A 20,897-nucleotide genomic window follows, 5' to 3' on the forward strand; every position below is an offset into this window, starting at 1 on the left:
AGTCCTCCCACTCTGTGAAGCATCTGAGTCACAGAATCTTAAAATCATAGAAGAGGCTGACTCCCAGCTCCCCACCCCTTCCTTTCAGGCAGTTACAGAGAGCAATAAGCTCTGCCCTGAGCCTACTCTTCTCCAGCCCAAACCCCGCCAGGTCCCTCAGCCGCTCCTCACAGGACTTGTGTCCCAGGCCCTTCCCCAGCTTCGGAGCCCTTCTCTGGACACACTCCAGGGCCTCAATGTCCTTCTTGTAGCGAGGGGCCCAAAGCTGAACACAATTTCCATTTTCATGCAACCAGTCATCCAGAGCAAAAGGCCTTCCAAGCCACAGGACCTTTAGTGGGACCTCCTGATGAGCCCATGGGTATTAGCTTTGAGCGGCTGTGACCATGCTGGTTCCAAACAATTTCAGTAGGGTACTCTAAACTTGTTGAACATAACAGTCTCACCAGATACACATTTCAATACCACATGTACCCATGCATGGAGAATTGCTCTGCTTCCTCCACTCCAAAACGTAATTCCTAACAGGTGATCAGGAAACTCCCTGCAGCACACTGCTGAGGGGAACAAAGCAGCATAACCCAGCTCTGTCCTTTCTGACTTAGGATGACCTTTGAAGACTTCTGCAAATACTTCACGGACATCATCAAGTGCCGTCTCATCAACACATCCTACCTCAGCATCCATAAGACCTGGGAGGAGGCAGTGCTCCGTGGGGCGTGGACCAGAAGTGAAGACCCCTTGAAGAACCGCAGTGGAGGCTGTATCAACCACAAGAACACCTTTTTGCAGAACCCCCAAGTGAGTCATGTTCCCTAGGACCTTCTGGAGCCTTCACACATGCTTCCAAGGGTTGAAAGGTCCTACAGGGACCTAGAGGGCCAAAACAGCTGCCAGACCTTTATGATTTAATGTGCTCATGACCTTTCTGGGGCTGAGACCCCTGGGCACAGTATGATCAGCATCCAGGCCAACTCTTTTAACCTTATCCCTCTTAATAGGGAAGCTACATCCAAGGGCTTGGCACAAACAACCAGCAAACTGTGCCACAGGGTAGTGGTGGTAGCTGATGCCAGTTAAACAAGGCCAGGAACCTTTTCCAACTATTTGGATGCCTGAATGATCAAATCCCATTTTCTTTCCTCAAACCTTGGCACTGTTAAATTTTCTCGGACAGATGGAGTCTATATGGCCACTTTCTTCTAACTGGGCTTTCAGAAAAGTCTCTGCTGTGTGGTTAATCTCCTGGAATAAGCTTTTCTGTCCTGCTCTGAACTGGGATTCTTAGTAACACGAGATATATATTTTTTTAAGTCCTTCATCTAACACAAAGATAAAGGATGCTCTTGTCCATTGCAGGAGCTGTCATCAAGGATGTGAGAGAGTTGTTTTCAGCCCCTAGCTCTTTATTAGCCTTTCTTTTAGGTCTCTGTGCACATAATTCCTGCTTCCATGCCTCATATGAGGACTTGTGGCAGACTGCAAGGGATGAAATGCTCTGGTATAAGACTTCATCGTGACACCTTGGATTCCGCTGAACAATTCAAAGATAGGCTTACTCCTACCCATGCCCAGTGCTTCTGTCTTAGTGTCCTTCCTCACCTTCCTCTCTTTGCTTCCAGTACGTGTTTGATGTGAAGAAGGCAGAAGATGAAGTGCTGATCTCCATCCAGCAGAAGCCAAAAAGGACCAGTCGCAAAGAAGGCAAAGGAGAGAACTTGGCCATAGGCTTTGATATTCATAAGGTAAACCATGAATCCTACATGTTAACCCAAATCCTCTCAGTAAATTTGTTAGTAGCTGAATGTTACCCCAGTGTTTCATGAGCACTGGTGTAATTTTTAATTATTACTCCGTGTGCCTCCATGAGAGTCCTCAGCACAGCCTGCCCCCCTCCAGTGATGGTGAGAGATTTTAGAAGAGATTTTAGAAGTGAGTAGTGACAGCACAGAAAGGTTCTCCGTGCTAAAGGCAATGGTTAGTCTGTCACCTCTGAATGCTGAAATTTGCCAGACTGATCCTCTTGGAAGGATCTTGGCTTGCTGGGCCTCCAGTGTCAAGCTGGAATGAACAAGAATGAGTTCATGTGCCATGAGAACTGTGAAAGCCATATCAAAGCCTACTTTCCATCCAGTTATTTGGCACCATTTTGCCGTTTCTCTTAATTCCAGCCATTCCAGCCCTGTGGGATCAGTCCTTGCAATCTACCCCTCGATTGGACACCGGGATGTTTTCCCTGCTGACTGTCCCACTGTGATCTCTGCCCAGGTGGAGCTGAACAGGAACTACCGCATGCACACCCTGCAGCAGAAGGTGGCCAGCTCCATCTACATCAACTCCCGCAGCGTCTTCCTGAGGACGGACCTGAAGGAAGGCCGCTACGTTATCATCCCCACCACGTTTGACCCTGGGCATGAGGGCGAGTTCCTCCTCAGGGTTTTCACAGATGTGCCTTCAGATTGCCGGTAAGGAGCAGCGATGGGGAGGAACTGGCAATTTGGAGAGAGCCTTGTGCTTTTTACGGCAGGACTTGGCCAAAGCCTTGCCCAGAGCTGCTGCTTGGCTTCCTTCCAATGGTGGCCAACAGAAAGGGCATCTTTACTGCTCTCTTTACAGAGAAGTTCCCACTCTGCTTCTAAGCATGACTTGGGAGAGCTTCTCAACCCTGGGATGAGAGGCAGGTCAGAGTAGAGAGCAGAGTGGTTGGTTCATACTCCTTCCATCCTGCTAGAGACAACTCCTTGGCTTTGCCATCAGGTGAGGCTGGACACGTCTCAAAGGCTATGCATTTCTCCCCAACAGAGAGCTGACACTGGATGAGCCACCGCACACCTGCTGGAGTGGGATGTGCGGCTACCCGCAGGTGGTGTCCCAGATCCACGTCCTTGCTGCAGCTGGGCTCAAGAACCAGGACTCCCAAGGAGGTAATGGCCTTTCTCTGCCTGTCGTGTAGTCCCAGAGCAGCTGCGAGGTGGTGGTTTCAGGGAGAGAAGACACAGGTGGCTTCACCAGGTGGGAGGTAGCTGGGATTTATGATATGGCTAAATATCCATATGGGATATATGGTCCTCACATCATTTTTCAGTTAAATTGTCTGGTTTGGACGCCAGAGGAAGAGAAAGTCCGTGGAGAATCTCCATGGAGAATCAATCTCACTTCTTACTGTCAACATGATCTGGGAGCTGTTTTATTTAAGCTGTTGGCTAGGATTCTTGGGAGAGCTTCCCAAAAACAAGCCCTTGGCGGTGGTTCTGTAATCTTCCAGGCTTTCCTCCTGAGTACAATCAGTTCTAAAAGTCAGGAATCATGTTTAAAGACCTGTTAGTAGGAAGAACAGACAAGCAATGGTACAGGCTGATGTTCTGGGGGAGGCTTCACCTCATTTATCACATGACACAGAGGAAGTATTCCTGTAGAAGTGTTCAGGGAGGGAATTTTACCCAAAGTAGGCTGTTTTTTTTTCTCAGTTTACTCGCAGTGTGCCTGTGGCAATGCAGGGAAATCTGCAGCCAAAAGTTCCTGAGCTGTTCACAGAAACAAGAGTCCTTCAGACATGGGTATAAGCAGATTATGGAGCAATAAAACATTTTTTTCAGCAAGATGCCCCTGGGAATGGCTTTTCCCAGCTGTCTTCCAGCTGCTCAGCTCCCACCACCAGCAGCCGGCTGGTTTGGTGATTTCCAGTGCAATGATACCTCTCCCAACTCCCAGCCCAGTCCTTTTTACACTGCTTTGGAAACAGTGATTTACAGACTGGAATTTGGCTCCAGCTATGATGGAATACAAGGATTTTATGAGATGTCCCAAAAGCAAGGTCAGTTTGGGAAAACAGCTGTGAAATCAAGCAGCTGTGTCCTACCAGGGGAGCCGGGACCTTGCAAACAGAAAAAAGGTGAAGAGGTGGTCTGGCAGTCGAAGAGGTGACTCTTAAATTCCTGGCCCTCAGGAGGGGCTGGTTAGTTTCTCCTCATTCCCTTGGACAAGAAAACACATTCACCTGGTCTATGTTTCCATCATAGCCACTAAAGCCCATGGTGAGAAAATGCATCTGGCAGCTAAATTTCCACAGCAGTAACTCAATCTCTACTGAAATTCCCAGAACCTGCACTGGCTTCAGAAGGGAAAAGTGTTGTCTGATGAGGGACTCTTCCTCTCTCCTAGAAGCTCAGGCTGTGAGCTGGTAGACTCTGAACTTGGTAACTCCTCTCCCCATCTTTGTAGCCTACTTGTTCCCCACGAGTGCCTTGTTCCAGCTGGGATATTGCCATAATCTTCCTTTCCCACTGACCTGGTACACATCCTTCATGAATCTCTCTCCTGGCTTCCCACCCACCAGTTTAATCTCCTCTGGATCCCACTCATTTCCCCTGTTTTCCCATCAGTGCCTAATTTTTCTCTTCCTCATGTTTCTTGCTACCACCAACGATCTTTCCTTTTTTTGTCCTTTTAATCTTTTCCCGGAATTCTTGCTCACAACCAATACTCTGAGAGCTGTCTTCACCATTTTAAAAACCTTTTAAATATATTTCCATCCTCAGGCTCCACATTCTGTCACTGGTTCCCCATCAGTGCCCAGATCCTTATTGGATCTCATAGCTTAGCACATCTTGGCACGTAATTTTGGCCCAGCTTTGTGCTGTCTCTCATCACCTTGATCACCCAGCGTTTTTCTTACCCCAGCATTAGTCCTTACCCTGAAAGGCATTTGAGTCTCATTCAATCTGGGAGGAATTTAAGATGTGCCAATGATTTGTGCACAGAGGTGAAAAACATATGCCCTGCTGAGCTAGCTTGTTCTCCCCTTAAATTAACACCAAGCCTGGTTCCAGAGATAATGAGCTGCAGTGGGAGCAAATGGGTTTTTGCAGGCACTTTTGGTTCTTCTTGGTGTCTCCTTGCATGAAAAAAGATCCATGAGCCCAGCTCACTTCCCCATGGCTTTATTTCCACCTACCTTCAGCAAATCCTTTAAGGGAGACATATGCATGACAGTGTCTTCCATCAAAGGTTAACCTCAAAGGCAAGGAGCATTCAGAGTGAGGAAGGAGGGCTTCAGTAGAATATGGGATCACGGAAGAGGTGGCCACATCACAGCAGTCTGTCACCATCCCATCGGGTGACCATCCTAACAGGGGAAACTCCAAGCCCAGCAGCAGAGCTTCATGGACATCATATTTGGAGATATCCAAAGGATATCCATCTCCTCTAGTGGGGTGTGAAGGAAAATTGCTGGATGCAGTCCCTGGAAAAGGTCTTTGAGAAAAGGCAGGAGATACAAAAAAATAATAAAAAATAAAAAGGATGAATTCCCTTTTCTCTCGCCAGGAGCTGACCCTTACGTGATCATAAAGTGCGAAGGGCAAAAGGTTCGCTCCCCGGTGAAGAAGGACACGGTGTCTCCAGAGTTTGATGTGAAAGGCCTCTTCTACCGCAAGAAGCCAGGACAACCCATCATAGTTCAGGTACCAGCAAACCCCTTCTCCTCCCCGACGTGGGAAGGTTGGTTGTGTCCCTCATGGATCCTCCCTTACCTGTTCTCTTTTCTCCAGATCTGGAACCACAACTTGATAAGTGACGAGTTCTTGGGCCAAGTGGCACTCACGGGAGACCCCAGCGACCTGCAGGCCGTGCACACGCTGCACCTCCAGGACAAAGGGAACAGGAGATCAAACGATCTGCCTGGAACCATCGCCGTGAGGCTGCTCAGCAGCAACGTGCTCACCAACGTCTGAGCCCTCAGGGACTCTTCTCTGGTGCCACATATGTATATATATATATACAGACGTGCACACACACACATATATATACACCCAGCCTCTCTACCACCTGCAAGTGTGTAGGAACGATGCATGCATTCCACTCAAAGGAGCCAAATTTGTGTTCTCAGTGTTCAAAACGGTGCCTTTTGGGGGAACCGCAACGATCCTTCTGCCGGCGTCCTCTGCAGCCCCATCACCGCCGCGCACCCCGGGGCATCTCCGCGTGTCCCGACAGCCAGAGCACGATGCCCGGGTGCTCTTTGTTTACACGGGGCTGGCACGCACGTGCCACCGTGCACACGTGTGGCTGCCGTGGTGCCACCAGCCGCTTCAACGCCTCTTCAGTGTCTCTGCTTGGGTGTAGAGTAGGGCGCGGGGAGTCCTCTCCCCACGAATTGCCATTTAATCGCTTATCCGAAGAGGAGGCCACGTCAGCAAAGCAGAAGTGGAAAAATAGATTGGGGATTTTGGGATGTTGTCCGGGTTTCTGAAGGATGCAAAGATGCCAAGGAGCGTGGTGGGACAGTTGTTCTCCAGAGCCAGGGTTTTTGAGCCGGTCTGGTCTCACCTCCTGTGTGTGCCTCTCAAATTGCCATGGTGCCTGCTGTCTCCATTGCTTCGTGCAGTCCCTGTCTCTAGAGCTTGAATTTGGCTTTTGGCTGAGTGGGGTTGGGTTGTCTGATGGATATCAACATTTAGGTAAGAGGAGAGCAGCTCCCCCCAAGACCAGAGCATCAAGTCTGATGGATGAGGAGCTTTGCTCAATGGGCATCAGCTTTACTGCTGCATACAGATCTCCATCGCATCATTTCTCAGTGCTTCACTTTCCCAAATTCTTTTTCAAAGCCGTGGGATTTTATCTTGTGCTAAAGGAGAGGAGCACTGCTCCCAGCACAGCCTGAAAATGCTAGAAATATTTAATGCAAACCAACGCCCATCTCCCTCCTTTAATTTCCGTCTGCTGGCCTGGAGGATGAGTTGCACAGGGCTAAAGTCAGTCCCACAAGCACAACCCAAACACATTTTCAGGGGTCTAAGCATGGTCCTGCAGTGTGCAGGATCGTGCTCTGCTCCTGTTCGCCGTGAACCCTGCGTTTATCTTCCCTGTTCCACTGGGTGGCAGAATCCGGCTTCATTTAAACCATCCCAGCTGAAGGAAAACAAGCCCTCGTCTGCCCCATCTCATCACGGCACATTGCAAAGCATTTTTTCTTCTGTTGTTTAGGTGTAGGGTTTTTTACGTGCCTTTCAAAATGGTGAGAGTTAAGGGTGTTTCTGTGAACTTCACATGATTTTTTTAACACGCAGATCTTTTGCAGTCACCTCCGCGCAAGGGGAAGGGAACACACATGATGCAAGGGGAAGGGAACACACACGATGCAATGCTTCCTGCAAATGGGATTTTTTTTAATAGGTACAAGGCAATCATGATAAATCCTGGCCTGAGCAGAGTCCTCTGGCTGCAAGGACAAGTGAACAAGCAAACCCTCTATTGCTACAGCAAGTAGGATTTCTTTCTATCCTGCAAAATGCCCGTGTTTGTGCTGTAAAGCTGTAATTTTTTAAAGTCCCTAAAGATCTGCTAAGTCTGTAACATGCTAAATTGTTTCCCAAAGACAAGTTAGGTGCCAGCTTCTAAGGCTGTTCTCCTTTCCTCATCATTAGCTGCCAAGCTCCTAAGGGCACGAACTGGATTTTGGGCAGCATCATTGAGGGTTATTCCGATTTGATCCTGTGCATGGGATTCATCACTGAAAATAAGTGGAAGCAGCACTGCAGGGGCAGAAAGTCTGCTTTAGGTCTTAGGAGAGGATTTGGGATGCCTGGAAATACCCAGGAGAGGAGGGAGAAGAGCCACTGAGCTGGAGGAGAACATCAAGGGAACATCACGGGAGCTTTGCACCATCAGCAGACAGTGGGGACAGCCGGCGTGCCCGCTTGAGCCTCGTTTTCTCAGGAAATCAGGCTGCCCATCGCTTCAGCCTTTTGGCCGGGGTGCCCAAAAAAAAAGCTTGCTGGGGGGCAGTGCTGCCCCGACATTCACGGCCAGTCTCCTTCCTTCTACAGAGAATCAAGCCATAAAGAAAGGCAGCTTTTTAATACCTTCTTCAGAAAACAATCATCATCATCATCATGCCATATCAGGACCAAAACTTTTTAATATTAGTAATAGTTCTGTTCTTTTTTTCTTTTTTTTTTCTTTTTGAAAATATTAAGTTAGAAGCCTTCTTTTCCCCTTCATTTCCAAGGGAATGACAAAAATTACCTTTTTTTTTTTTTTTTTCTTATGTTTGCAGAGTGGACTGGGGAGGGCACTTACTGAAATGCCATTGTGATTGCCGATGCCTTTTCTCTTTGAATGAAGCAAATGGAAATATTTAAGGTTTCTCGATAAGCCTGCTAAGCACTTTCCAGTCCCCCCGGGATGGCGTAGGACGTATCTCTGATTTATCTTCCATTTTTTTTTATGAATCATTTCATTGATTGCAAGTAGCCTGCCGTTGCACTCCGTGAAATCCGTTTTATTTTTCCTGTTGTGAGCGTCTTAAACCAGGCTATGACTTGTCTTCACCTCCACAGGCACTGATGTGTCACGCTGCACAAGAGCAGAGAGCGGGCCAAACAGAAAGCCAACGTTGTACAGCTGTAAACCTCCTATAAATAAATTGGGTATATTTTATTCAGAATCCCTGCCTCCGAGTCCTTTGGATGGGCGCAAGGTGGCCCTGCAGGGTTTTATTCATGAACTTTTTTCACTGGACCCAGCCCAGGCTCCCCAAGGGTCCTGCAGCATCTCCTCACCCCTCCTGCACTGCAACCTGCTAGGAATTTCTGTTTGTTAACATTAAACTACCAAAATTCGCATTATAGGGCCTCCTTTTCACCTGCAAAAGCATCTCTTTGGTGGAACAACCCAGCATGGCCACGAGATGGGGCTGGAGCCCTTCTCCCCTCTATTCCTGCAGCTCCCCACCCCAATACCCACAGGCAGACCCCACAAACACCCCGAGCAGGGCTTGAGTGATGCTGGGCACGGCCCCAGGTGGGTGGCCATAAATAAATCATCGGTGCTGGGCTTCCAACCAGCCATATGGTCAGAGCTGGCTCCTGCCAGGAGGCAGCAGGGAGTTCCTAAGGGCTGGGGAAGGGATGGGGTGGCCGTGATGTGGCTTTTACCCCGTTCTCAGCAGAGTTCCCGGTGCACCTTTAGGGATGGAGGCTCCCTCACACCACCCCTTACTTCTGCAGCATCACCAAAAATTTGTCCCTCCCTATCCCCAGGAGGAGATGCTGTTTCAGGCGCTCTCTCTCACACTTTGGGCTGCAAAAAGAGATTTCTGGGGATGGGAATTTCTTCATCACTCCCCCTCCCTGTTTAATTTCCAGGCTCACGTAGCCCTTCCTGTGCCGAAGCCCACACAAACCTCTGGAAAAGCAAAGCCAAAGCACGCTCCAGGTGGGCAAAGCTTAGAAACACCTCGTGTTAACACCCTGAGGTGTGGTTTTACAACATCCCCTAGCCAAAACGCAGAGCAAGGGACACTGGTGGTGTTTTATGGCACAAATAAAAGCCAGTCCCATCTTTCTGAGCAGGAGGAGGGAAGGATACTACCCCAGATTTGGGCAGGGGCAGAGTTCAGCTTGCAGGCAGAGCCTCAGCACCGTTTCCCAATCTTTATTATTTTCCCTCTCCTGGTTTCCGCATTTACAATTTAGGCTTTTTCATTCAAACCACAGCACCTGCCAGGTCCTGGCTCCATCCTGGGGGACCAGGACGCTGTCCTCTTGCTTTGCACACCCCTGAGCCCCCAGAATGGGGCTGGGAGCTGTTCCCAGCCACACCTTTGCCCTAAAATCCAACAGGGCTCCGCACATCGAGGTCTCCAAGACGCAAGGCTCGTAGCCCCCCCAGGATGGGCGCAGCCCCCAGGGGCTCATCGGGGTGCGGGTTTGGGATGCGGGGATGCTTGGGAACGTGATCAGGGATTTCTCCCCGAGCTGGAGGGATCTTACACACGTCCACACACACACGTAGGCACTCACACACACACCAGGGGCTGGCTGTAAGCCGGCTCCTCCCCTGCTAAGAAGCTCAGCGGGCAGGGCGGCCGCTGCCCTGGCTCCCTCCCGCAGGCAGAGCAGCTCGGTGTAGGGCACCCGAGCCCCTTCCCCAGCCCCAAAGGCGACCCCCGGCCCCGGCCATGCCCCGTTAAGGTAAGGAGAAGGGCACCCATAGGTGCGCAACCGGGAGAAACCCGGCTGAAGGTTGGGGATGCCGCGGCTGGGATTGCGATGGGGTGGGTGGGGTGCGCTGGGGGGGGGGCTGCAGAGGGGTCCGCTTGGCGGCCAGCCCACCCCATAACCCAAATCAAACCCGGGGAAGGGGCTGGGAGTAGCTGGGGAACCCCCAGACCTGCCCGGAATGGCCGGCAGCTCGGCTCCTGCAGCACGGATTAGCGCCTCGGTAATTTCCAGCTTAATTGGGTTTGGGTCACCTAGCAGTGAGCGAGGGCATGGGATGGGGGCTATTTCCCCACTGTGCTGGGGAACGAAGGACCCTCCCTTTCCATCCTCAGCCCCTTCAATTGCTCGGGAAGCTGCCCGACACAGATCCAGGTTGTGTTTTGTCCCCTGGGTCACACCGCTGCTGCTAAGCACATTTGCAGGGTGTTTAAATTATTTAGGGCCATCCCTGGGCAAGGACTGAGAGCCAGCACGGGACAGGGATTCCCACAAAGCAGCTTGCATTTCGCTGCCTGGTTTGGGACACTCAGGGGCTGGGCTGCACCGGCTGAGTTTGGTACCAAAAAACACAGAGGGGGAGTTTAAGGGGCGACAGGTCCGTGGGTTTAAGGTTGCCTGGTGGTCTCTGTAATAGTAAAAGGGTCCTGCAGGAGCTGAGGGTGGTATTTCCACGGCCCCAAGGTTGTGTGCGCCTCTTTTCATAGTCCAGGGGAAAGGATGTGCAAGGACCAGCCTTGTGGGGTTAATCTGTGCCTTGCTTCAAGATATCAGGAGCTCTGTAGGATGCTGTGGGTCTTATCTCCGTCCCCATAAGAAGAGGGACTGCAGGGTCCCAGAGGTGGTGGGGTGAAGGTATGGGAAGGAGCTTTTGGCAAATCTTCAGCCCCAATCTGCTTCCCCGTGAGACCCTCTGCACCTAAACCCTGTCCTGCACCTCAGCTCTGTCCCACAGGGACAACCCAGGGCAGAACCAGGACAGCTCTTCCCTCCCCTTGACTGATGCTCAAGTGGATTTAACCTGTTGCTTCGCACTCTCTGAGCCTGCTGATTGCCAAAAATACGTGTCCAAACGGTGCTTAACATGCCTGACTCTTACTGAGGGCTTTGTGCTTCTACATGATGGACATTTAGGGCCAGAGGCTGCTCTGGGGCTTTGTGGGGTGCAGCTGGAGTATCCCCATCAAGCTACAGCATCCCCTCACTGACACCAAAATTTAGAGGAGATCCGAAAGAGCCCGAGGGATGAACCCCTTTACCACGGCACCCTTATTTCTGTCCCATTTCTCCCCCACCCCGTGCAGCCAATCCTTCTTGCCCCCCTCTTAAGTTTCCGTGGAGCAGGGGCTGTTGCACAGTGTTTCTCTCTTGTGCTGGCTAACTTGTGACTTCGCAATCCTCGGGTTGCCATGGAAAGGATTACGCTGTGATTAATGAAGGCATTGTCAGCTCCCGTAGGTTGTTTTCAAAGCCTTTCCTGGAGCTGCAGAGCGGCAGAAAGGGGCAGAGGGAGAGGAAGCTGCAGCTCCAGGCACGTTTTTGGTTTTCTCCACCAAAAATCGCGCCGCCAGGTAGCAGCTGCTGCCTCGGCCCCCTGCCAGATCATCCCTGCTGGTCCTTTCTGAGGGTGGAAGGAGAAACAGTGACTTTTGCTCTTCGCCTTAAAAAAATACAACAAATTAAAACCTGCCAGGGGTTCCTTGCTCCTGAAGCTCAGTGGGACGAGTGTCACCGTACCAAGGGGCTGGCAGGATGTGCGGGCGGCGGGGAGGAGAGCTTTGTGCTGGGAAATGCTCTGCTCAGCAAGGGAGAGGACAGCCTGCTATGGGACAGGAGGGTGTCTTTGGGACTGTCAGGTCCCTACGCCAGGAAACTTCTCGTTCCCAGCTGCCATCCATCCCCTACCCCACGTTTAACCTGCTGTACCAACCCAGTGCTTGGCCAGGGCGCAGAAGACCTGAAAACAGTTTCCATGTGCATGGAGTAAAAAATTGTGCTTTAAGTTGATTGCAGACTTTATAGGTTGCCTTGGGTGGAGGTTCCCACTGCTGTTGCTGCTGCCCAGGCAGCCTGGCCTCCAAATTTTAGCTGTGTGGAGGAAGAAAGGCTTGCAGGAGGATGTGCCTGAGTTGTTCTGAGTGTCAGCAGCACTGAGACCCATGAGTCCTGGTCTTGCCATAAGCACAAACCTTCTCCTCTCCCCACCTGATGGGACACCAGGTTGTGTGATGGGAGCTGTGCCCCAGGAGGCAAATCCATTCCTGGCTGTGAAAAGGGCAGGATGAAGCTAGGATGCTTGGAGAGAGGATGGGCACAAGGCAAAGAGTGGGAAAAGGGAATAAACAGAAAGCAGTGGGTATCTACAGCACCTGGATTAAGGTAACCATCAGTGACAAGAAGAAAATACAAAGACTTTTAGAAATATTATGCTTTAGTCTTGTCAGGCTTGCAGGTTACAGCTGTGAAATAACTTCCATCTCAGAGGGCTTTGCAAATGCTGAGTGGGACTCACCTGTCCAAGGTACTGGGGCATGGGGGAAATCTGCTCTGAGCCCTGCCTGGGCTGGGCTAGATTTGGGACCAAGCCCCACCTTGTGGGACCAAGCTGTTGTATGTTATCCAGAGAGCACATTTCACTCCTCTGTTGACGTATCTCACTTCTAGTAGTAATAATAATAATAATAATAATAAAAGCAGATCAGATGATAGAGGAGAGGAATGGAAAGTGAGCTGGCGTTGCGCACCTGTGAGCCCACTGCACTATGGAGTGCTGTTCTCGTCCCTCCGTTCCCAAAATGATGTAGGTTGGTTAGAGAGGGTTTAGAGAAAGGAAGGATTTCCCCTAGTTTTCTTAACTGTCCTATGTAATACAAAAAGAAGGGAGCATCAGAAAAAAACTAACAGGGACCAGGCTGAAAGCAAAAAAAAAAAAAAAAAAGAGTTTACTCAACCCGGCATCTGTGTCAGTCCTTTACACAAGATGTTGTGGATCCTAAAAGCATTCGTGGGTTAAAAAGCAGCTGGACAAATTCATCAGTGAAAAGGCCTTCAAAAGCTATGAAATATATATTAAAAACAAAAGGCACCCGTCTCTGGCTCCAGAAGCTCTTGAGCTGCATTATTAGGGTTTGGTGGGGTATTAGGGAGAAGTACCAGTGAATCAACACCTTGTTTTTTTGTGCGTGTTTGTTTTTTTTTTTATTAATTTAATTTAATTTAATTTAATTTAATTTAATTTAATTTTATTTTATTTTATTTTATTTTATTTTATTTTATTTTATTTTATTTTATTTTATTTTATTTTATTTTATTATTTTATTCTACTTCATTTCATTTCATTTCATTTATTTTTTGCCCATGGCATCCTCTGTTGGCCACACTCAGAGAAACACAACAGATTCAGCCCACAGACTGGATCCAGTAGGGGCATTTTACATAAGCAAGCGCTTCCTGAGCTCATGTCTCGCTCAGAAAGGTTTGTTCATGCCCTTAGATCCTTGAAACCATTCTTTTGAGATATTTGCCTCCACGTGCCTAGCTGTCTCAGAGGAGATCAGTTGTCAGTCTCATCCCTTTGGTACCAGTATCATGGAATGATACTGCTTGGAAGCAACCCTGCAAGCCCAGCTAAAATGCATCAAACCTTTGCCCCCTCATCTGAGTCTGAGGGTGTTTTCCAGCACCACTGCTTTGTGCTGTCCCTGCTATTTTTGTCCTGCTTCCTCTCATCCCTTGGCTTGGCTGGATCGGAGCCATTGAGGCCAGCAGATTTACCCTGCACTGAAACAGGCTCCAGCACCCGCGTGCACCAGGTTTGTCTCTCCTACAGCCTGCAGAAGGTTTTGGTCTGGATAAACAAATGGGGCAAGAAATAAATGGGGTGGCTATTTTAGTTATAACCCCCTTGCAAGAGCCTTACTCATCCCCCTTGAGGAGCTGCACACAAAAAGAGTGAAGAAGACCATCCTCATCTGCCCTGGAGCTCATATCACTGGAATTACTAGTGTTATCACGACAGCTCCCAGCATCACCTTGAGCCCCCAGAAAATAACAAATGGGCAAATTCCTTTGGTTTCTGCAGGCTTTCAGGGCTCGCAACTACTTCAGAGCACTTGGGATGCTTTGGCACAGCCTTCCCAGGGGTCAAGAGCCCTGGCAGGAGCTATTAGACCTTTTATGTAATTCAGTAAAGCAATACACGGCGTCCTATAAACAATTAATGAGCAGATCAGCCCAATCTGCTGTCTGAGGAGAGTTTCTAAGAGTGGAGCTGTGTTAATCCAGCAAGGCACGGGGATGTTGCTGTCTCCGTGGCTAAATGCCATGCCTGCACCCAAAGGGGATGTGCAAGCACCCAGTTGTCTTGGCCAAATCTCCGTGAGAGCCACGTGAGCTTGGGATACCACAACAGGGCAAATCATGAGTCCTGTTAATAGTTTGGGGTGGTGGGTAGCAGAGGGAGAAAGCCTGTTGAGCAGCCTTGTTGCTCTTAGAAATAATCCTCTGGATGTCCCCCAGTGTCCTGTTATATCTGTTTGGTAGCAGACTACTGCAAACCAGACCCTGACTTCCCATCACAGAGCTCCGGGAAGATATTAGGTAAAAATGTTGAACTCAGAGCAGGGACAGTGGCTTGTCTCCAGCAACACCCACTTCTTACGTGGAGCTGAGAGCAAATAGTAAATAGTAACAGCCACCTCTTTCCTCGAAGGGATACCTCAACGTACTGCAAACAAGGGTGGGAATGGAGCAGCTCGTTAAAAGGGGAATAAACGAAGTCCCTGATTAGTGCTGACTAGCTCATCTAGTCTGATTTCCATAGGAAATGAGGCTTCTGTGGTCACGCTGCCTGGCTCTTGCCATGTGTCACGTAATCACAGGGGAGTTTCTTGGCCAAGTTCACTCCAAATTTGACAGCTCTGCTGCAAGGAAAGAGAGTTCCTAGGCACTTTGTGAAAATCTGCAGGCAGGCGTGGGTGAAAATTGGTGCCCTGCAGAGGGATGCCAGCTCTTGTCAGACCCAGAGAGCCCCAGTGGGGTGTGAAAACTGGATGTCCCACCTGCATGACCATCAAGAAATAAAATAGATTGGAGTTTTATGGTTGTAAATGAGGCTTTGTCAGATCTGCTTCAGGAAGAGGGACTTCTGGAAGTGTTTCTGGCTCTGTTCTTCACCATGTGGGAACTTCATATAGGACAAAGTCACTTCACGTCTTGTAGCCTCCAGTTCTTTTGCTCAGCCAGGCTGCTCAGGGATGCACTGAATTTTGCTACGTGCCTTCATGACACCTAGCACTTGTGCCTTGTCGTCTAAACCTTGTTACGACCAAGATATCCAAGCACAGCATCAGCTCAGCCAGGTGATGCCCACGTGCCCAAGCACAGCCAGCGACTGCACGCCCCAACAAATGAGAAGAGCAAAAGACAGAGCAAAAACCAGTGACTCAGATTCCCCAGCTGCAAAATGAACACGACATCTTGCGTGTGCAGCCGATGAGTCAGGAACCTCCTGTCCCCATCTCGGCGGGGCTATTACAGGGCTGATGTTTCCAGCCCTGCCTCACGGTGCCCCGAGGGATGCGATGGCGATTGCTGTTAGTGAAGTTGGTTGTACCAAGGGCGCTCTGAAAGAGCAGAACAGAGTTTCCACTTGGTTTGGACACTTTGTTCAAGCAAAACTCAGTAGGTCAGGTTGATGGTTGGACTTGGAGACCTCGGAGGTCTTAGGGAGCAGCAAGAGTAAAGAGTGAGGTGGCAGCTTATTAGGACAATTTAAGGACAGAGAAGAGCAGGGAAGCTGCCTTTATTAAAGGCGTTTTGATCTGGAGTTGGAGGCACAGACTTGGCGTCTACAAGAAGCACGATGTGCCTTCCTGGTCTGCCCTTGGCCTCCTGTGTGACCTTGGGGACAGTCACGTCATCCCTCTGTGCCTCAGTTTCCCTCCGTGTGAAATGAGGACAGCAGCATCTCCTCCTCTGTAAACAGCCTGGGATTTGTGACTGAATAACACAGCTTGCTGGAGTGATTACTGCAACAGTGGCTGCAGTAAAAACTCTTTTTAATGAACCTTTCTATAGGAAAAAAAAAAAAAAGAGAGAGAGAGAGAGAGAGAGAGAGAGAGCAGTGGGTCAGTAATTAAATTATTGAACTGCAATTTGTCTGGCGTTCAGCTCCTAACTCTGACATATGGTAGATCACATAGAGACTGCTCTAAAAAGGAATACCTCATGGGACTTAGAAGGATCCCAAGTACTTAAACCCCTCCAAAACTACACCAGCTCCTGGTGTGCCACAGGACAACTCATCTAAGACCCCTCAAATGTTATGCTGGGGCCCTGGTGCCAGTCAGCCATGCTCTGCTCCTTCTCCTGCCCTCTGTTGTGGAGCAAGGCCTCTGCTCTTACACATTCCGAAAATGTAAAGCTGGGAAGGCCAAGGAGATAATGCAGTCTCTCCTCCTTCATATCATGGCCTAGTCATACCTGAGCAATGCCACCAAAAGATTAAACCTTTTTTTGAGCTGAGGGCTAACGGCTGTGGTTCAGCTGTTGGCAGAGCCCAGGCACCTCTGAAGGTTTCTGCCTCCTCAGCCTGGTGCAAACCAGGATGTGCCACTCATGAGTCTCCTCCCAGATCCATGTGTTCATTGCAGTGTCAATAAACAATAACCTGAAGTCAACCTCCACCATGTCTGCAGATGTCCCTGTGTGCTCTGGACCAGCAAGGGGCCTGGGACACAAGTCCTGTGAGGAGCGGCTGAGGGACCTGGAGGGGTTTGGGCCGGAGAAGAGGAGGCTCAGGACAGAGCTTATTGCTCTCTGCAACTGCCTGAAAGGAAGGGGTGGGGAGCTGGGGGGCGGCCTTTGCTCACAGGGAACCAGGGCCAGGAGCAGAGGGAACGGCCTCGAGTTGTGCCAGGGGAGGCTCAGGTTGGCAATGAGGAGACATTTCTGCTCAGCAAGAGCGGTCAGGCCTTGGGACGGGTTGCCCAGGGAGGTGGGGGAGTCCCCGTCCCTGGGGGTGTTCAAGGAGAGGTTGGACGTGGTGCTTGGGGACAGGGCTTGGTGGTGACATTGATGGTAGGGGGATGGCTGGACTGGATGATCTTGAAGGCCTTTTCCAACCTTCATGATTGTGTGAGTCTGTGACTTCCCATATGGGCCAGCACCGTGCAGGACTCGTGTGTTCGTGGGCTGAATCACCCTCAGGCTCACATACTGGCTTCATTCTTCATATCTTCTTGGCCAGTGCTATGCCCCACTTAGAGATCCTAGCAAGACTGGGAGTTCGTAAAGAAGGGATGAAAACAAATTGCAAACACCCTGAGGCCAAGCTGCAAGTGCAGCATTTTGCCTAGACTCACCCAGTCTGCTAGGAATGGCTTATGCTGAAATTACACCTGCCTGCCTTGCCAAAGGATACTTTATTTGATTCATTACTGTTGAAAAATACTCAGTCGCAGGTAGAGGCTGGTGCACAAAGGGAAATTGCTCTCCTCGGGAGGCTGGGGCGAGCTGGGATCGGATGCCACAGCAAGGCATTGTTCTGCTCCAGCTTCTTGAAAGCATAGGGTGGAGAAAAGGTCAGGCCTTTTGTTCAGCTCCTCTACCTGCCGGGCTTGTCGGAGGGATTGAATGCATGGCAAATCTATTCAGCTTCCTGCTGGAGGCTTAAAAAATTGATGCCCGTTTCCCGACTGCTCTCAGAAGAACAGAGACTGAGTACTGATTCTCTGACTCTTCAGAGGAGGGAGTTTTCTGGTTTCTTGCTCTAAAGCAGCCTTTTTTTTGGCTGGGGCTCATTCAGATGAGGTGTCTTGCTGTGGGGTACTGCTACCGAGACCCTTCAAGTGGTGGTCTGAAGGCCACATTAATCCCATAGGGTCAGCTAAGTGTGATAGGGCTCAATATGTCTTCTGACATATTCCCAGATGCTCAGGGAGCACAGGGACGGGACAGAAGAGGGGACATCCAAACAAAACCAGCTGCCTCAGGCTTCCTCTGGAGGTTATGGAGAGAAATGATGTTGACTTCTCCAGCAGATTGAGTGAATCAGACCTTGGAAGCACCCATTTGTCTCCATAGCCATGGAGGTGATCTCCGCAGATGGGATGAAATGCAGTGAAGCATCCAAACACCTCGATCCCTTTGGCTCTCAGATGGGACTTGGAGCATACACACAAAAAAAAAGATTGAGAACCACAAAATCAACTAAATGTCAACATTATCGCAGCAGAGGGGAGGATGTGTGCTGGTTTGGTGCAGAAGGCCATGGCATGGCTGTGTACTAATGAACTCCCGTTCTAGGTTTTGCATGATTTTATTGTACTCGATGGACCCCAAACTAATCTGGATAAACACTGGTGACACAGAATTTGTTCCCAGCACTCTTGTGATCTGTGGACATGGCCTGGGGCAGGCAAAGAAATGCTCAGGCACCGCTTTGCACCATTCCTAGGTAGAAAGTTCATTATAAGATGGGCACTTGGCATTGGGAAAACATTTGCTTTTGTCTTGAGCTCTGTTTAAAATCACATCCTAATGCCCGCAGTGTCTTTGGATTAGTTTTATTTCCTTTAATACTGTTAGAAACATATCTTTGGATTAGTTTTATTTCCTTTAATACTGTGAGAAGTGTTTTATGAGGATGTGGTGTTAACTTTGTGTTGCACTCATGCCCCCTCAGCACAGCTGAACATATGTATAATGTAAGGCTTTCTGGGGAATGTTTTTGCTTGCACTAATCCAAAATATGAAAGAGTTTGGGTAACTCCCTGAGGAGATCAGTACTGGCTTGCAGAGCACCAAGGAGGCTTGGAGGTCCTGCAGCTGGATTTGAGCACCCACAGACATTTTGCTCGCTGATTCAATGCTTTGCAGAAGTGAACAGGATGGCACAGCCTGGAGCCGTCGTCACGGGCGGGGATGAATTCCTGCAGCTTCTGGTGGAGGAAGGCACGGAGGATCACATTCCTTTCACCTGCTGTCTTCTAAATCACTTCACAGCCAGATATCACCACCTCAGTGTCTCGTGGTGCCCTGATTGTCAGCTTGTGGAAATAACACAGTTGCTCTGAAGTTGATTGTGTCTCTGACAGTTTGCACTGCTGGGGCTCTGCCCAGTGAGTTTTTTAGATGGGTCAGCACAAACAACCCTGTTTACATTTTTAGCTGACCCTTAGCCTGACCAGGTTTATCCTTCAGGCAACCAGCAAAAGATGTCCCTGGTAGGGCATGGGGAACAAACTAGGTATCTTTTAAGGTCCCTTCAAACCCAAACCATTGTCTGATTCTACAACCAGTGTGAAGAGCTCAGGACGTGGTTTAACTGCTCAATTTTAGAGAAAAGCAAAATATTTTAGAAGTTTTCAGTTCTGCCTGAAGTCTCTTGAAAATCAGGTCCTGGTTTTGGTTGTTAAAGTCTTTGGCTGGAAATTCTACCTACTGCCCAACCCCTGGCACCCCTCTGTCACTCGTGTTGAGTAGATTACACCCTGTTTCTTGGTGGTTTCAGTTACGAGCATCATTTCCTTGGGTTTCAGTTGCATTTGCAGAATGACAGACTGCAGTGTGCATTGGCTTTGCACTTTCTTTCTTGAGCTACTTGCAGAAAGAGAAAAAATAAAAATAAAAATAAATTACAGCAATGGAAACTATCTATGTAAATAATACATCACTTCTGCTCGCACCCTTGGACTACTTTACTGCAATAGTCCACCTTGGTGTCTGCAGTCTTTTCTCCTTTAAGTTATTTGGCTAGTTGATTAGCAGACTGTTCTCTTCTCTGGAGAGAGGGTATTTTTACTTCTAGTAGCTGGAAGTTTTTGCGCTTGGAGATCCCAGATTTGATCTTTGTGGGATGACCAAAGCATCTCTTTTTGTAACAACAACAACAACAAAAAAGCTTACCAGGTCTTCCCTAGGAACATCATCCACCCACACCAGAAAGAGAAGCACGGAAGCCCAACGGGAGCACCCTGAAATCTAATTAGGAGCTAATCCTGTGGCTCTTAGTGCTGTAATGCTGAGCACCACAGAAGCAGCTATAGAAAAAGCTGTGTTCCCTAAAACAGCCCTTGCAGCCCATGCTGCCTGTTGTTTAGTTGCATCATGTTGCACTGATGACTAGAGAAACATGGGGAGCCCTTTGGGGGACCCAAGGCTTCACGGGGGGTTTTTACCCTTCATTGTCACATAGACCTTCATGTGTCACCTTGCAGCTCTGTCTGAACCTCAGTTTTTCCCCATTTTCCATGCAGCAGGACCCACAACTGAAGGGGATTTTATCCTTTCCACCCAAATGCACCTCTTGTTCAAAGCAGCAGTTCCTCTGCCTCCCAGTATCAGCATTACTGCGTTAACTGGAAATCTGGTGGCCACTTCAGGTCTGATCTGTAGGAAAGACATTTTTTTTTCCTTTCAGTGAACTCGGATCAGGGTTTTTCCAGTAAGAAACGCTGTGCTAATCATCTCCCAGGGCATGCGAGTGCCTGCAGACAGTTTGCATCAGGGATGCACTGCTCACGTGAGATGGTGAGGTGGGTAATTCCCGTGTTTTCTGCACCTTGTGGGTGCTGTGACCTCCCTTGCTGAGGTGACGGTTTCCTCACGTTCCTCTTGTCACCTGTCAGCCTGACCTCGGGCTGATCCCTTCGTGCGGAGGCGGCAATTAAGATGCAAAGAAGGGAACTTTCTCAGCACGGCGGCAGGTGGTTTGCTGACTGGGTGGCGTTCACCGTGTCTCCATCACAAGAGAGGTTTTATCTCATCGTGTTTGCTCGCTCAGGGAGTGCTTGCGAGTCTCCCGGAGGATGAAGATATTTGCATCATGGGAGAGGGAGGTATAAGTGGATGGCCATTACCATCAACATATCAGTCCAAAGCCAGGATGCTCAG

At 49.4% G+C, this 20,897-nt stretch overlaps 2 protein-coding genes across 4 annotated transcripts in view; both read left to right on the forward strand.

Annotated features, from left to right (window-relative positions):
- CAPN5 (calpain 5) overlaps positions 1–8,433 on the forward strand; it is a 44,382-nt gene extending 35,949 nt beyond the window's left edge. For both annotated transcript variants that reach the window (XM_082751541.1, XM_082751542.1), the window contains exons 8-13: positions 606–801; positions 1,623–1,745; positions 2,269–2,465; positions 2,803–2,924; positions 5,326–5,462; positions 5,550–8,433. In XM_082751541.1, the coding sequence (XP_082607667.1) occupies positions 606–801; positions 1,623–1,745; positions 2,269–2,465; positions 2,803–2,924; positions 5,326–5,462; positions 5,550–5,732 (958 nt within the window). In that variant the 3' untranslated portion in view covers positions 5,733–8,433. The remainder of the gene's footprint in view (positions 1–605; positions 802–1,622; positions 1,746–2,268; positions 2,466–2,802; positions 2,925–5,325; positions 5,463–5,549) is intronic.
- A 1,442-nt stretch (positions 8,434–9,875) lies between these two features.
- The window catches only part of MYO7A (myosin VIIA), an 86,693-nt gene continuing 75,671 nt past the window's right edge, over positions 9,876–20,897 (forward strand). For both annotated transcript variants that reach the window (XM_082766185.1, XM_082766186.1), the window contains exon 1: positions 9,876–9,974. The gene's annotated coding sequence lies outside the window, so the exon portion shown is untranslated. The remainder of the gene's footprint in view (positions 9,975–20,897) is intronic.

This window comes from Aythya marila (assembly GCF_965140915.1).
Source record: "Aythya marila genome assembly, chromosome: 1".
In the NCBI taxonomy this organism is placed as follows: domain Eukaryota; kingdom Metazoa; phylum Chordata; class Aves; order Anseriformes; family Anatidae; genus Aythya; species Aythya marila.